We start from the raw sequence: 15,058 nt of genomic DNA on the forward strand, positions 1-15,058 counted from the left end.
AAGATTTAACCATGAAGAAATAGAGAAACTCAATGAACCAGTAATGAGTAATGAGATTAAAGCCATGATAAAAATTCTCCCATCAGAGGAAAGCTCAGAACATGATGACTTCACTGATGAATTCTATCAAATATTTAAAGAAGAACTAATATTAATTTTATTCAAACTATTAAAAAAAAACGGGGGGAAGGAATACTTTCAAACCCATTCTATGTGGCCAGCATTGCCCTGATATCAAAACCAGACAAGGACACAACAAAAAAAAAAGAAAACTACAGTCTGATTTCACTGATGAGCATAGATGCAGAAATCCTCAACATGATACTAGCAAATAGAATTCAACATCACATTAAAAAATTATTTATTATGATCAAGTGGGATTCATTCCAGGTATAAGGATGGTTCAAAATATGCAACTCAATAAACATGATACATCACATGAACAGAAACAAGTACAATGACCATATGATCATTTCAATAGATGCTGAAAAAGCATTTGATAAAATTCAGCATGGCTTTATTACAAAATCCCTCAAGGAACTGGATATAGAAGGTGCATACCTCAAAATAAAAGCCATATATGACAAACCCATGGCTAACATTGTACTGAACTGGGAAAAAATGAAAGCGTTTCCTCTAAGAACTGGAACAAGACAAAGATGCCCACTTCCACTTTTACTCAACACAATACTGGAAATCCTGGTGAGGCAATTAGTCAAGAGAAGAAATAGAGGGCATCCAAATTGGAAAGGGATGAGTCAAATTAGCCTTGTTCTCAGATAACATCCTCTTATAATTAGAAAACCTAAAGACTCCACCAAAAAAACCTGTTAGAATGGATGAACAAATTCAGTAAAGTTGCAAAATACAAACTCGAAATACAAAAATCGAGTAGTTATACATACCAACAGCAAGCAATCTGAAAAGAAATCAAGAAAGCAGTCCCATTAACAATAGCTACAAAGAATATAAAATACCTAGGAATCAATTTAACTATAGGAGTCAAATATCTGTACAAGTAAAACTATAAAATACTGATGAAAGAAATTGAATAAGATACAAATAAATGGAAAGCTATTCCATGCTCTTGGATTAGAAGAATTAACATTGTTAAAATGACAATTTTACCCAAAGTAATTTACAGATTCAATGTAATACCTATCAAAAGACCAATTACATTCTTCACAGAAATAGAAAAATATTTCTAAAATGTATCTGGAACCACAAAACACCAAGAATAGCTGAAGCAATCTGAGTAAAAAAAGACAAAGCTGGAGGCATTACACTACCTTATTTCAAAATATAGCACAAACCTAAAGAAATGAAATCAGCATGGTATTGGCATAAAAACACACACATAAACCAATTGAATAGAACAGAGAACCCAGATATAAATCCATGCATTTACAGACAACTCATTTTTAACAAAGGCACCAAGAACTTGCCATGAGGAAACAGTCTTTTTAATAAATGGTGCTGGGAAAACTAGATATCCCTAAGCAGAAGAATGAAACTAGACCCCTATCTCTTACCACATTCAAGAATCAACTCAAAATGGATTAAAGACGTAAGTCTAAGACTTGAAACTGTAAAACTAATAGAAGAAAACATTGGGGAGATACTCCCAGACATGACCTAGAGAAAGACATTTGTGTAAGATCTCAAAAACACTGGCAAGAGAAGCAAAAACAGAAAAGTGGGATTACATCAAGCTAAAAAGCTTCTGTACAATAAAGGAAACAATCAACAAAGTGAATAGACATGCCATAGAATGGGAGAAAATACTTGCAAACTATCTATCTGACAATGAATTAATAACTGGGATATATAAATAGCTTAAACAACTCAATAGCAAAAAAAAAAAAAAATCTGAGTAAAAATTGGCAGAAGATCTGAATAGGCATTTCTGTTGCCTATTGCCTATTCAGAAGACATACAAATGGCCAACAGGTATATGAAAAAAATGTTCAACATCACTAATCATCAGAGAATTGCAACTCAAAACCATGATGATTATGTCACCCCAGATAAAATGGCTTTTATAAAATAAAAAAGCAGGAAATAATGGATGCTGGTGAAGATGTAGAGAAAGAGGAACTCTATCTATACTGTCGGTGGGAATGTAAATTTGTACAGCCACTATAGAATATTGTATGGGGATTCCTCATGAAAGTAAAAATAGAACTACTGTATAAAGCAGCAATTCACTACTGGGTGTATATCCAAAATAAAGGAAAACAATATATTAAAAAGACACCTGTACTCTCATGTTTATTGCAGTGCTATTCACAATAACCAAAATATGAAATCAACCTAAGTGCCCACCATGAATGAATGGATAAAGAAAGTGTGGTACATATACACAATGGACTCTTATTCAGCCGTAAAAAAAGACTAAACTCCTATTATTTACAGCAACGTGGATGGAACTGGAGGTCATTATGTTAAGTGAAATAAGTCAGGCATGGAAAGACAAACATTGCATGTTCTCTTTCATATGTGGGAGATAAAAAAGTGAATCTTATGAAGGTAAAGAGTAGATTGGTGATTACTGGAGGACTGAAAGGGTCGTGGGGAGAGGGGGATGAAGAATAGATTCAATAATGGATATAAATTTACAGTTTCAATGAAGAGATAAGGCCTAGTATTTGATAGATCAGTAAGGTGATTTATAGTTTACAATATATTTTACACATTTCACAATAGCTAGAAAGGAATAATTTAAATGTTGTTAGCATAAAGAAAAGACAAATATTTAAGGTGATGGATATGCCAATTCCATTGATTTGCTCTTTACAAATTATATGAATGTATTAAATTCTCACATGTACCCTGAAATATGTACATCTATTATGTATTGATTAAAAAATATTTTTTTAAACTCCAGGCTTCCCCAAGATTGTAATCCACCTAACTGACTGCTAGTACAGCCTGTTACTTTCAGAGGAAGATAATTCAAGCTAGAGACTTTCAATGTATAATGCACAATGTTGTGTGTGTGTATGTCTGTGTGTGTGTGTGTGTGTGTGTGTGTGTGTGTGTGTGTGTATGAAGGAACAAGAAAATATGAGAAAATGTAACCCAAAGATTTGAGAGAGAAAAAAATGTGTGTAGACATGGTGACTTTTATCAGAAGTTACATTAAGGTATTTTAAATTTCAGTCCCTATTGCTTTAAAATCTAAGAAAACTATAACAGCTATTTCATGAACAAATTTACCAAAAACACATTCATTCAAATACTTGCAATCTGTTTATGTCTATGCATGAGTGCCCAAAAATATCTTCAGCTCTTTTTCTCCAATATTTAATATTTATTCCTTGGATTGAAGAATGTTCCTTCTATTTTACTCTTAAACATCAAAGCACTGAAACTATTAATCCCGTTAATAACGATGCATATTTCTCAAAGATGCCTTTCAGTTTCAGATCAGCAACCAAAGGAGTTTTCATTGTCTCTCCAGTTGTCTCTAATGAGAGATGTACAGATGTTAAACCCACTACTCTTCTTAATCATTTTCCTTCGTGTACTTGATTAAATCCTCAAAAGCAAACTGTTCATGTTCTCGCTGAAAATACAGGCAGTCTCACTGAACAGTTATGCTGCACAAGAAAGAGAAGTTATAATGGCATGGAATGTGTTCTACATGGTATTTTCTAGACTTTACTAGTTCATGAGCTTTTGTGGATAAGTCAAACTCTTGAATGTCACTTAAATATAATCTTTTCTGTAGTTGATTAGGCAGAGAATGCAAAAGAGGTATCTGCAGAATGTGGAATTAATTTTGAAAGTTGGATAAATACTTTAGAATAATAGATGTGTCTATACAAGTCACCCATGAAACTGTTCTCTCATAGGTGACATTAATTTCTATCTACAGAGTTTTATTACTGAATATGTTATGTTTGTACCCCCACGAAACTGAAATAATAATTTTCCTTTTTTTAGCACTCTATTAAAATGTTGAGGTTTATCTTGACTGCTGCTTTTTAACATAAATGTTTGGGCTTAACTGAATTCCTAATATGTGATGTCACTTGGAATTCTGATAGGGTCCAGTTATTTGGCCTGCAAAGACATATTTTGCCTTAAAATGAAAGGTATAGTTGAAATGTTATTTTACACAGTAGCAAGAAAGCATCCAACATAAATTGTGAGATTTTTATTGTTTAACTTTTGAAATAGAAGGACAAAGTTCGTATGTGCTTGTTTTATTCCAAAGTATATATGGAAACGCTAATGCTTTATATGTAAAATATACCCTACCGATATTTGTGATTAGTTAATTTTTATGGCTAGAAATTCTAGAATCATAAAAAAATAACTAATCTTGAATGTCAGAGTTTCACCCATTTTTCTGAAAACAATGAGAACAAAAAATCATTATAATATTTATATTTACCTTGTGTTTCACAAAAAGGTTTTCTTTGCTGTGCTACACTGCAAGAATATGTCATGTTCAAATCTCTGGGGCTTAATTAAAAACTTTAACTACTGTCTTCTTATAGAGATTATTAACCAAATACTAAAGATAGCATAGATGTGTGGTCTAGGCAGTATTTTTCTGGCAAGTAGACCTAAGTGCAGAATTTAAGTTCTATAGCATTAACCTAAGACTAAATCATTTTATTCAGGGTTGTCTCCTCTCTGAACAGCTTTATGTTATGACCTCATTTGCTACAGCAAATGAAATATTAATAGATCATTGAAAATGCAGTAAAGTTTTGATCAGATGTTATACCTTCATTGTATACCAAACCCTGCCTCTCAGAAAAACTTTCTACTTGGGTTTAATTTGAAATTATCACTCAATTTTTTAAAAATCAAACACTTTCTTTAAGAACATGATAATGTAAACATATTTCTTATGGGAATCTTTAAGTTCTATATTTTTAACCAAAAAAACATGTCTGACCATGTTAGTTAAAGAGTTATTGAAAAAAAAAAAAGAATCTATTTAGGTGAGTAAAAAAATTAAGCAAAGTATATTTTAAATAAGTTAGTGACTATGAAATTTCTCAATTTGGGCATTTATTTTGGCTACAAGTAACAAAACACACCTGACAAAAGATACTTAAGTAAATAGCTCTAGATATGTAGTTGACTCTTGAACGATGCAGGGGTTAGGACTGCTGATCCCCACCCAGTCAAAAATCTGCATATAACTTTTGACAGTCCCAAAATTTAACTACTAATAGCCTACTGTTGACCAGAAGCCTTACTGATAACATAAAATGCTAATTAAAACGTAGTTTGTATATGTATATTTATGCTATATTCCTACCATAAGTAAGCTAAAGAAAGGAAAATGTCATTAAGAAAATCATAAGGAAGAGAAAATATATTTACTATTAATTAAGTGGAAGTGGATCATCATAAAAGTCTTCATCCTCATTATCATTATATTGAGTAAGCTAAGTAGGAGAAGAAAGAGGAAGGGTTGGCCTTGCTGTCTCATAGGTGGCAGAGGTGGAAGAAAATCTACCTGTAAGTGGATCTGCACAGTTCAAATTTATTTTGTTCAAGAGTTCGCTGTGGATAGTTGTTGGCATTGGTTCGGCAATGCCAAATATAATGGCGACATCTTTGTGATTCTTGTGGCCTTTCTCAAATAACTGAAAGATGATTGCTGAAGTTGTAGACATCATGTTTAGCAGAAAGAAAGAGGAAAGGAGAAGGTGGCAGCTGTTTCAAGAAAGCTAAAATTTCGTAGGAACCTCCATAGGAATCCCATCATGGTGTTCCCGTGGCATCTTTGAGCAGTTATGGTTCACATCACAACTCCTAGGTAAGGTAAGGCAAAGGAGAAGCTGGTTAGAAGTAGGCATTAAGTTGCCACATGTTCTAATTGTCACCTCATTTACCAAGTCATGTATGTCTTATCTTTGCTTACCAAACAAAATGCTCTGATTTTCCTGATTAGCCATAGTGATATTTGCTTCTTGTCTTTGAAACTTAAAGTGATAAACCACCTCATGCCATGTGTTATTCTTCCAAAAGCTAACATAATTTTGATTTGAAAATATATTATATGATTTCATATATAAACATATATAATTATATATATAAGTATCTATTGCTGCCACTTTTTACTTAAGACTGATAACATCAATGTTAAGCAGTGTCTTTTCAGAAGTATTGATTATTCTACCTGTTGCAGATCTCTTCAAATTGATTGGATGCCTCCACGGAAGCCGAATGGCATCATTCTTGGATATGATCTCCTATGGAAAACATGGTATCCATGCCCTAAAACTCAGAAGTTAGTGCAGGACCAGAGTGATGAGCTCTGCAAGGCAGTGAGGTGTCAAAAACCTGAATATATCTGTGGACACATTTGCTATTCTCCTGAAGCTAAGGTAAGTCTTTTCAAACTAATCAGTGAACCATGTTTTTCTCACTCAAGACTCCATGTGAAATTATTAGCTTCTCACACCATGGTGTATTATGATCAATATTTCCACTACTCTATGAAAAAGACTCCAAGGAAAAGAAAGGATGCTTACAAAAATTGTTATCACCCCCATGAGCACTTTTAGCCTTCGCATTTTTTATTATCTTCACAAGAAATAAAAACTTATTACAATAGGGTACATCCCAAATTTGCATTTGATTGAGTGACTTAAAATTTTCTTTACAACAGATGTGTTCAGCTACAAATACGTGTTTGATTATATGGCACTGATGAGTAACTGTGAGGAGGACATTTTATGGTTTGTCAGAAATATTTTCGCATTATAGCCATTTGCAGATTAATGTTCATATTAGATGCTGTTTAGAAATCAGATGAATAATACAGCCAGACAGAGGAGTTTGTAAACGACTTTTATTGAAAAACAACACAAAATCCTTAGTTTGAAGGTAGAATTTTACATAATGAAATAACGTCCTTATTTGTCAATAACAGCATCACACATTCAATGGCTAAAGCTACTAGTAAATGTATAAGATTTACTGCAAAAGAACACAGTAATTAAGAAAGTGAGTTACTGAAGCAATATGGATCAAAATACAAATTATTACAGCTGACACAAGTTTAGTGTGTGGTAGTTATCATCTGAGAAATGCATAAAGCCAGCACTTACTAACTATGCATTTTTTGATACTTACACTCTAAAATTATCATTATGCCTAAGTTTGACATCATTTTATGCCATTAAGTATGCACATATTTAAATACACACATCTGATGGACATATTTGTATAAAATTAAATTTGGGATTTCTGAGAAGAAAAATACTAAAATAAATTTGCCCATTAAACATATCCTCCATTTAAAAAAAAACTTGGGAAAATGTTGGCAAAATACAGAATTCACTTCTCAATTTTTTTCTTTGCTTTTATTATTTTAATACTTATTATCCGTTAAGAAGTGGACAAAGAGAGAATAGTTTATAGGCATATAAATGAATGACTTAAAGTTTGTGGAGTGCAGAAAACAATGTGTTTCATCAAAGTAAAAACTGATTCTGGCCAGAAACTGTCACAGTAGTTTAGGCTTGTATAATGGATTTGACAAGTTTCAACCCTGTAACTTTAGTGGTAAAATCAAAGCTAAGTAAAGTAAAACTAGTAAAGATAATGTTTCAATTTAAGTTTATTGTAACAGATCAAAAGGTAGATTTTCTTAAAATGTCTATATTAAATTAAAATATACCTGTGATAGAGTGAAGAAAAAGTAATAGGATGAAGAAAAATATTAATCAAGTATTAATAAAGTATTAACAAAATAATATTTACCTATGTTTAGGCTAAATTATTCATAAAATTACTTCTACCTTTCTTTATGCTGTGATTTCAGAAACTGCTTTTTGTAACTTTTGAAAAAAATGTAATGAAGCTTTCTACCAAATAAGTGACTGGTTGGTGTAACATTCCTAAATTCAATGAATGACAAAGAACTGGTTAGTTTAATTTTAAATCAATTTAAAAATGATTAAGACAAATCTACTCTACAAAAAAAAAAAAATCATACAGGTCACCTTTTATAGAAAATAAATGTAACTTGAAGAATAGGGAAACAAAAGTTAGCCTTTAGAAAACAGGTGTATGCCAATCTAACCTCATAGTCTTGAAAAGAAATATCACATTTGGTTATTCTTATAATGTAATGCAAATGTCACACATTATTACAATAAAATGAGACACACTATTTAGTGATGCCTTAAACAAAGTCTTATTTTTATTGTTGGGATTAAAGAGGCAACATAGGTATTGCAGTAAAAGAGAATAAAGGATGTCAGTTAAATTTCAAGAAAAAATTGTAAATTTCAGTTTGGGCCTAAGTACTAATATACATTTCCTAGCATGAAAGATTGAAGATAAGTAGAAAAGAGACTTTTATTGAAGGTTTAAAAGTTTTTGGCTAAATCACTGTAAACATCAATGTTTCCCAAAATACTTAAACAAGCCTTACCATAAAATTACAGCCGTGGTTCACAAATCCCAGTTGACATAAGACTTGGGGGGATTGTTAAAACCTAGGATCTCGTAGCTCTAGTCGCAGAGATTCTAATTCAGTAGGTTTAGATTTGGCTTTGAAAATTTGCATTTCTAACATATTCCCAGGTGTATTAGTACGTTTTCACAGCGCTACAAAGAATTACCTGAGACTGGGTAATTTATGAAGATAAGAGGTTTGACTCACAGTTCTGCAGACTTAACAGGAAGCATGACTGGGAGGCCTCAGGAAACTTTTAATCATGGTGGAAGGTGAAGGAGAGGCAAGGACCTTCTTCATGTGATGGCAGGAGGGAGAGAGAGAGAAGGGGAGACCTGCCACACAGTTTTAAACCATCAGATCTCGTGAGAACTCACTCACCTTTAGACCTACAATAAACGTCTCTTTTCTGCTTCTCTCTAATCTTTCATGCTAGGAAATATATGGTAATACCTAGCCCCAAATGAAATTCACAATTTTGTTTAATTTAATTGAATTCCTCTATTGTCTTTCACTGCAATATTTGTGTTGCCTCTTTAATCCCAACAATAAACATAAGACTTTGTTTAAGGCATTATTAAAATCTTATATAATAAAACATGTATATATTTGCAATACATATATATTTATATGGTATATTTATGTGTATTAAACATACATTTAAGTATATTTATTTTTATTATGAAATTTTATATAATGAAAGATATATATCTTATATATATAAAAACTGAAATGTATCTTATATATATCAAAATTTATATATATTATATATATCAACAATTCAAAAACTGAATTTGATTAGGAAATTTTCTGTTTATGGAGAGAACTCCTAAGAGAAATAATCACTTGAAAAAGTCTCCTTTGGGACCCATCAATGATTTGAACAGGGGTGGCTTAGAAGAAAAGCGTGTGTTTTACTTGGCTGAAGGAGCCTAAGAAAGCATTGATAATGAAAAGATTATCAACATACATACAAGATATATATCTTATATCTTTTGTTATAAGATATATAAAAAATAATAAAGATATGATATACATATGCATATGTATATGTGTAAGATATGAGATATATATCTATATCTTTTACTTTATTATATAAAATTAAAATTTTAAATAATAAAATTTTATATAATACATATTATGTATTATATTACATTATATATTTTATATAGTATTATATAATATATAAATAAATAAAAGATATATATCTTTTATTATATAAAATTTCATAATAAAAATAAATATACTTAAATGTATGTTTAATACATATAAATATACCATATAAATATATATGTATTTAAAATATACATATATAATAAAAGATATATATTTTTTATTATATAATAATATATAATAAATTTTATATATTAAAATTTTTAGGGGAGTAAAAAATTAAGATATATCAAAGTAAACAAACTGAAATGTTTTATTATATAATAAAAATTTTTATAATTTTTAAAAGAATTTTATATATAAAATTATTTTTATTTTTATAATTTAATTTAAAAGAGACACAGTGAACAGCATGGGGAACAGTCCTTATGATCCAATCACCTCCCATCAGGTCCCTCCCTGACACATGGGAATTACAATTCAATGTGAGATTTGGGTGGGGACACAGAGCCAAACCACATGACTAAGTGATGCATCTGCAACTGGTCCAGGAATCATACTTTTTGAGAATCACTGGATTAGAAACATGCTTTTTGAAATCAAGCAAGGAAGAGGCTGCTTTTTTGAAAATTAACCGCACACAAGTAAGCTATTAAAATTTTCATTTATGTTGTCTGAGACAACTCGAAAACTGAATTCGATTAGGAAATTTTCTGTTTATGAAGAGAACTCCCAAGAGAAATAATCACTTGAAAAAGTCTCCTTTGGGACCCATCAATGATCTGAACCAGGGTGGCTTAGAGGAAAGGCATGTGTTTTACTTGGCCAAAGGAGCCCAAGAAAGCATTGATAATGAAAACATAGAAGTGAACCAGTTCTAATGGCCCATCACTAAGTAAATATTTGAGGAATAATTTCAAAAGAAGGTGATAAGTACTGGATAAACTTGCTGAAATATTGGATGTGTTTTTGTCCAGAAACTAACTCTATGTGAATGGGACTTTAATAAATGTTTTAAGATCAAAAAACAAATGGCAAGATTTTAGGCCACCGTCGTAAAACAAGAGGGAGGTGTGTGCTGTTTTACCTTTACCATCATTCACAAATCCCAAATAAAACATAGAGAATATTCCTTGCTTAACTCTTAAAATGGGACATGATTTTGAAATTTACTTTTCACACAGAAGATTTTGAAATTTACTTTTCACACAGAATATGGCAGCAAAGAGAGCTGTCACTTAATTTATCCTTGCAATCAGAAAAAATTTGAATCCTTATTGCCACTAACTAAACCCAAAGAAAGAAATTCATTACAGTTGAGTTAGCAAGGCTGCCTGAGGACCACAGTGGTAGACTTTGAATTTAAGAGCTGAATTTCTTTGCTTTTAGATAATTTTTAGAAAATGAATGAAATACTAGACTAGTGGCTTTGTTGAAGACTTAGAGCTTCTACATTTTACTGTTCTTTGTTGAATTGGTTCAAATGTTGGTACACTTTGAAGGTAGCAATGAGAAAAAAGAAAAATGGGAGATGCCTCATAGTGGTTGCTTTTGCCTACCACAGGAAATGTCTAGCCAATTAATGTAACTTATGCCAAGTATGGGTTCTGATGCTATGTTTTAGCAACTATTCATTGTTTGATTTGTTGTATATACAGTGTGTCAGTCTCTCAGACCTCAAGTGAGTATGCAAATAATTATTTGATTGTTCAAGCACATAATTTTTTTTCACAGTTCCTAAAGAAAACAGAGTTAAAGGGGCTTTTCAAAATTAATTTCCATATAGATATCCTTTTTTCAAGGTAGTGGCTTATGAGATATCTATATATACGCACATACATGTAAATATTGGACTCTGTTGTGATTGCCTTGTCTGAAGACTGGGTTCATAAATAAGTGATCATATAAATTACAAGAAAAAATGCAACTTATTTTGAAAAAGGATCAATAAAACACAATATCCATGGATGTGGTGTTTTTAAAATTAAACAATCATTTAAAAATATATATATAAATATGAAGGAAATTGTTTATTTACAGTTTTGAACATCTTTACCTCAGAAACACTGACATTCAAAAGACAATTCATATTTAGAGTATTGTAATAGAGCACAAAACATGGTTGAAGACTTCAAAAAAACTGCATTCTATCAAATAACAGTTAAAAAATTTGAACGATCCTCGAAAATACATTTTTAAACCAATGAAATATGAGTAATATGGTCTCAGATCTTCTATGCCTTAGAAGAAAATAATTATATTACATGAGATAGAGTGACATAATACTGTTAACTAAACTGATATTTCTTTAAAACTGATTTCAAACTTTCAGGTTTGTTGTAACGGAGTGCTCTATAATGCCAAACCTGGACACCGCTGTTGTGAAGAAAAGTATATCCCGTTTGTTCTGAATTCTACCGGAGTTTGTTGTGGTGGCCGAATACAGGAGGCACAACCAAACCATCGGTGCTGCTCTGGGTATTACGCTAGAATTCTACCAGGTGAGGATTATTTCCAGGTGTACTCAAAAACTTTGGGAACCTGAAAACATAAACACGTTGTTCATGTCAGTGAACTATTTCAAACACCTCCCCCTCAACAAAAATTGAACCACAAACACATAGCCAATAGCCTGCTCTAAATATTATTTCTTCCTTCTACCTTGTTCAAATATAAGCAAGGCTAAATATTAGAAAATGAGAGAACAGAAGGAATTTACAATACCTACTACATAAAGAAATAAATCTGGAGATCTGGTTAACTCCTTTTATCTTGTGGTTTTTTTTTTTTTTTTAATTAACATGACTATATATTTTCACTATTAAATCTGTGAATTGCTGACTGTTCCACTCCATGAAGCTGTTCTCCACTTCCTCCATTTCTAATCTGAACTACACATGCATTGTTCCTGGAGAGATTGTAACTGCAAATTTCATTTGTCTAAGAATTCTAGACCACTGGCAGTATTCTCTCGTCATTATAAGTCAGGCAAGGGAAGGAAGAATGCTGCAAAGGGTGGCAAACTGGATTTTTTTCCTTCCTCCCTTTTTAGTATTAGCCAACTTACCTAACCATTTTGCTCCAAATTTCAACTACATAAAGCAATGCCTAGTGAATATAATTGAGAATGATGCTAATAACAACCGGCATTTTTAAAGTACCAAGTCTCTCTCAGGCTCTGTATTAAAGGCTTTACATAGGGATACGTTATAGAATCTTCACAACTCTAGGAAATTGGTATTTTCTCTGCAGTTTACAAGTAAGGAAACTATTTTAGAGAGGATCAATAACATATCCAGATTTGCAGAAGTGAATAGAAGTGAAAGAACTAAAATGTGAATATAGGTACGTCTTTTCTAAATCTATGCTCTTTTGAGTACTTTACTGACTCTTTAACCAAAAAGTATCAACATGTGTTGACAATTTTTTTAAAAGGACTATTTAAGACTTCTAAACTTCTTCATTACTACCACTGTTGATTACAATTTATCCTGCAAAAGTAATTGAGAATACAAAAGTAATCGAGAATACAAAAGTAATTGAGAATACAAATTTTTTCCTACTACCTAAGTTTGATACTGATATCTTCTTTAAAGAGCAAGAAATGGATATAGGAGAAAGACAAGAAAGCTAAGTTTATTGGAGGCTGTAGGAAAGCTGAATGCTTTGAGATATCTAGTTTAGGGTGAAATTTATGCCCAACATCTGGTTCATGTACCTTATGTTCAGTATAACTATATCCATCCAAGGCCATGTGAAATGAGACACTGTCTAACCCAGTGTCTTTTTTGCAAAATACTGGAGCAAATATAGAAGGTGTGTCATCACCCGATGGGTTCATCTTGCCCATTGCACAGATAGAGCCAATTTACCAAAACAGTGGTACTACAATAGAGAAAGAGCTTAATAAATGCAGAGCCAGCTAAGCAGGATAGGAGCTTTTTCTCAAAACAGTCTCCCAGAAAATTCAAAACCTAAGGTTTGTCTGGGCACAGTGGCTTACTTACACCTGTAATTCCAGCACTTCAGGAGGCCAAGGCGGGTGATCACCTGAAGTCGGGAGATCAAGATCAGCCTGGCCAACATGGCAAAACCCCATCTCTTGTAAAAAAAAAAAAAAAAAAAAAAAAAAAATACAAAAAATTAGCTGGGCCTGGTGGCAGGTGCCTGTAATCCCAGCTACTTGGGAGGCTGAGGCAGGAGAATCACTTGAATCTGGGAGGCAGAGGTTGCATTGTGCCAATGCACTCCAGCCTGGGCAACAGAGTAAGACTATGTCTTAAAAAAAGAAAGAAAGTTTCAGCTTTCTACTTATGGCTAGCCAATTTTCCCAGCACCATTTATTAAATAGGGAATCCTTTCCCCATTTCTTGTTTCTCTCAGGTTTGTCAAAGATCAAATGGCTGTAGATGTGTGGTATTATTTCTGAGGACTCTGTTCTGTTCCATTGGTCTATATCTCTGTTTTGGTACCAGTACCATGCTGTTTTGGTTACTGTAGCCTTGTAGTATAGTTTGAAGTCAGGTAGCGTGATGCCTCCAGCTTTGTTCTTTTGACTTAGGATTGTCTTGGAGATGTGGGCTCTTTTTTGGTTCCATATGAACTTTAAAGCAGTTTTTTCCAATTCTGTGAAGAAACTCATTGGTAGCTTGATGGGGATGGCATTGAATCTATAAATTACCTTGGGCAGTATGGCCATTTTCACAATATTGATTCTTCCTATCCATGAGCATGGTATGAAAGCTGAAACTGGATCCTTTCCTTACTCCTTATACGAAAATTAATTCAAGATGGATTAGAGACTTAAATGTTAGACCTAATACCATAAAAATCCTAGAGGAAAACCTAGGTAGTACCATTCAGGACATAGGCATGGGCAAAGATTTCATGTCTAAAACACCAAAAGCAACAGCAGCAAAAGCCAAAATTGACAAATGGGATCTCATTAAACTAAAGAGCTTCTGCACAGCAAAAGACACTACCATCAGAGTGAACAGGCAACCTACAGAATGGGAGAAAATTTTTGCAATCTACTCATCTGACAAAGGGCTAATATCCAGAACCTACAAAGAACTCAAACAAATTTACAAGAAAAAAACAAAGAACCCCATCAAAAAGTGGGCAAAGGACATGAACAGACATTTCTCAAAAGAAGACATTCATACAGCCAACAGACACATGAAAAAATGCTCATCATCACTGGCCATCAGAGAAATGCAAATCAAAACCACAATGAGATACCATCTCACACCAGTTAGAATGGCAATCATTAAAAAGTCAGGAAACAACAGGTGCTGGAGAGGATGTGGAGAAATAGGAACACTTTTACACTGTTGGTGGGATTGTAAACTAGTTCAACCATTATGGAAAACAGTATGGCGATTCCTCAAGGATCTAGAACTAGATGTACCATATGACCCAGCCATCCCATTACTGGGTATATACCCAAAGGATTATAAATTATGCTGCTATAAAGACACATGCACACGTATGTTTATTGCAGCA

At 32.6% G+C, this 15,058-nt stretch overlaps 1 protein-coding gene across 1 annotated transcript in view; it reads left to right on the plus strand.

Moving 5' to 3' along the window:
* Nucleotides 1-15,058, plus strand: part of USH2A (usherin) — an 801,896-nt gene that overhangs the window by 607,033 nt on the left and 179,805 nt on the right. Inside the window, exons 47-48 of the mRNA XM_050780502.1 lie at nucleotides 6,161-6,359; nucleotides 11,886-12,054. Of these exons, the coding sequence (XP_050636459.1) occupies nucleotides 6,161-6,359; nucleotides 11,886-12,054 (368 nt within the window). The remainder of the gene's footprint in view (nucleotides 1-6,160; nucleotides 6,360-11,885; nucleotides 12,055-15,058) is intronic.

Source organism: Macaca thibetana, chromosome 1 (assembly GCF_024542745.1).
Source record: "Macaca thibetana thibetana isolate TM-01 chromosome 1, ASM2454274v1, whole genome shotgun sequence".
NCBI lineage: Eukaryota > Metazoa > Chordata > Mammalia > Primates > Cercopithecidae > Macaca > Macaca thibetana.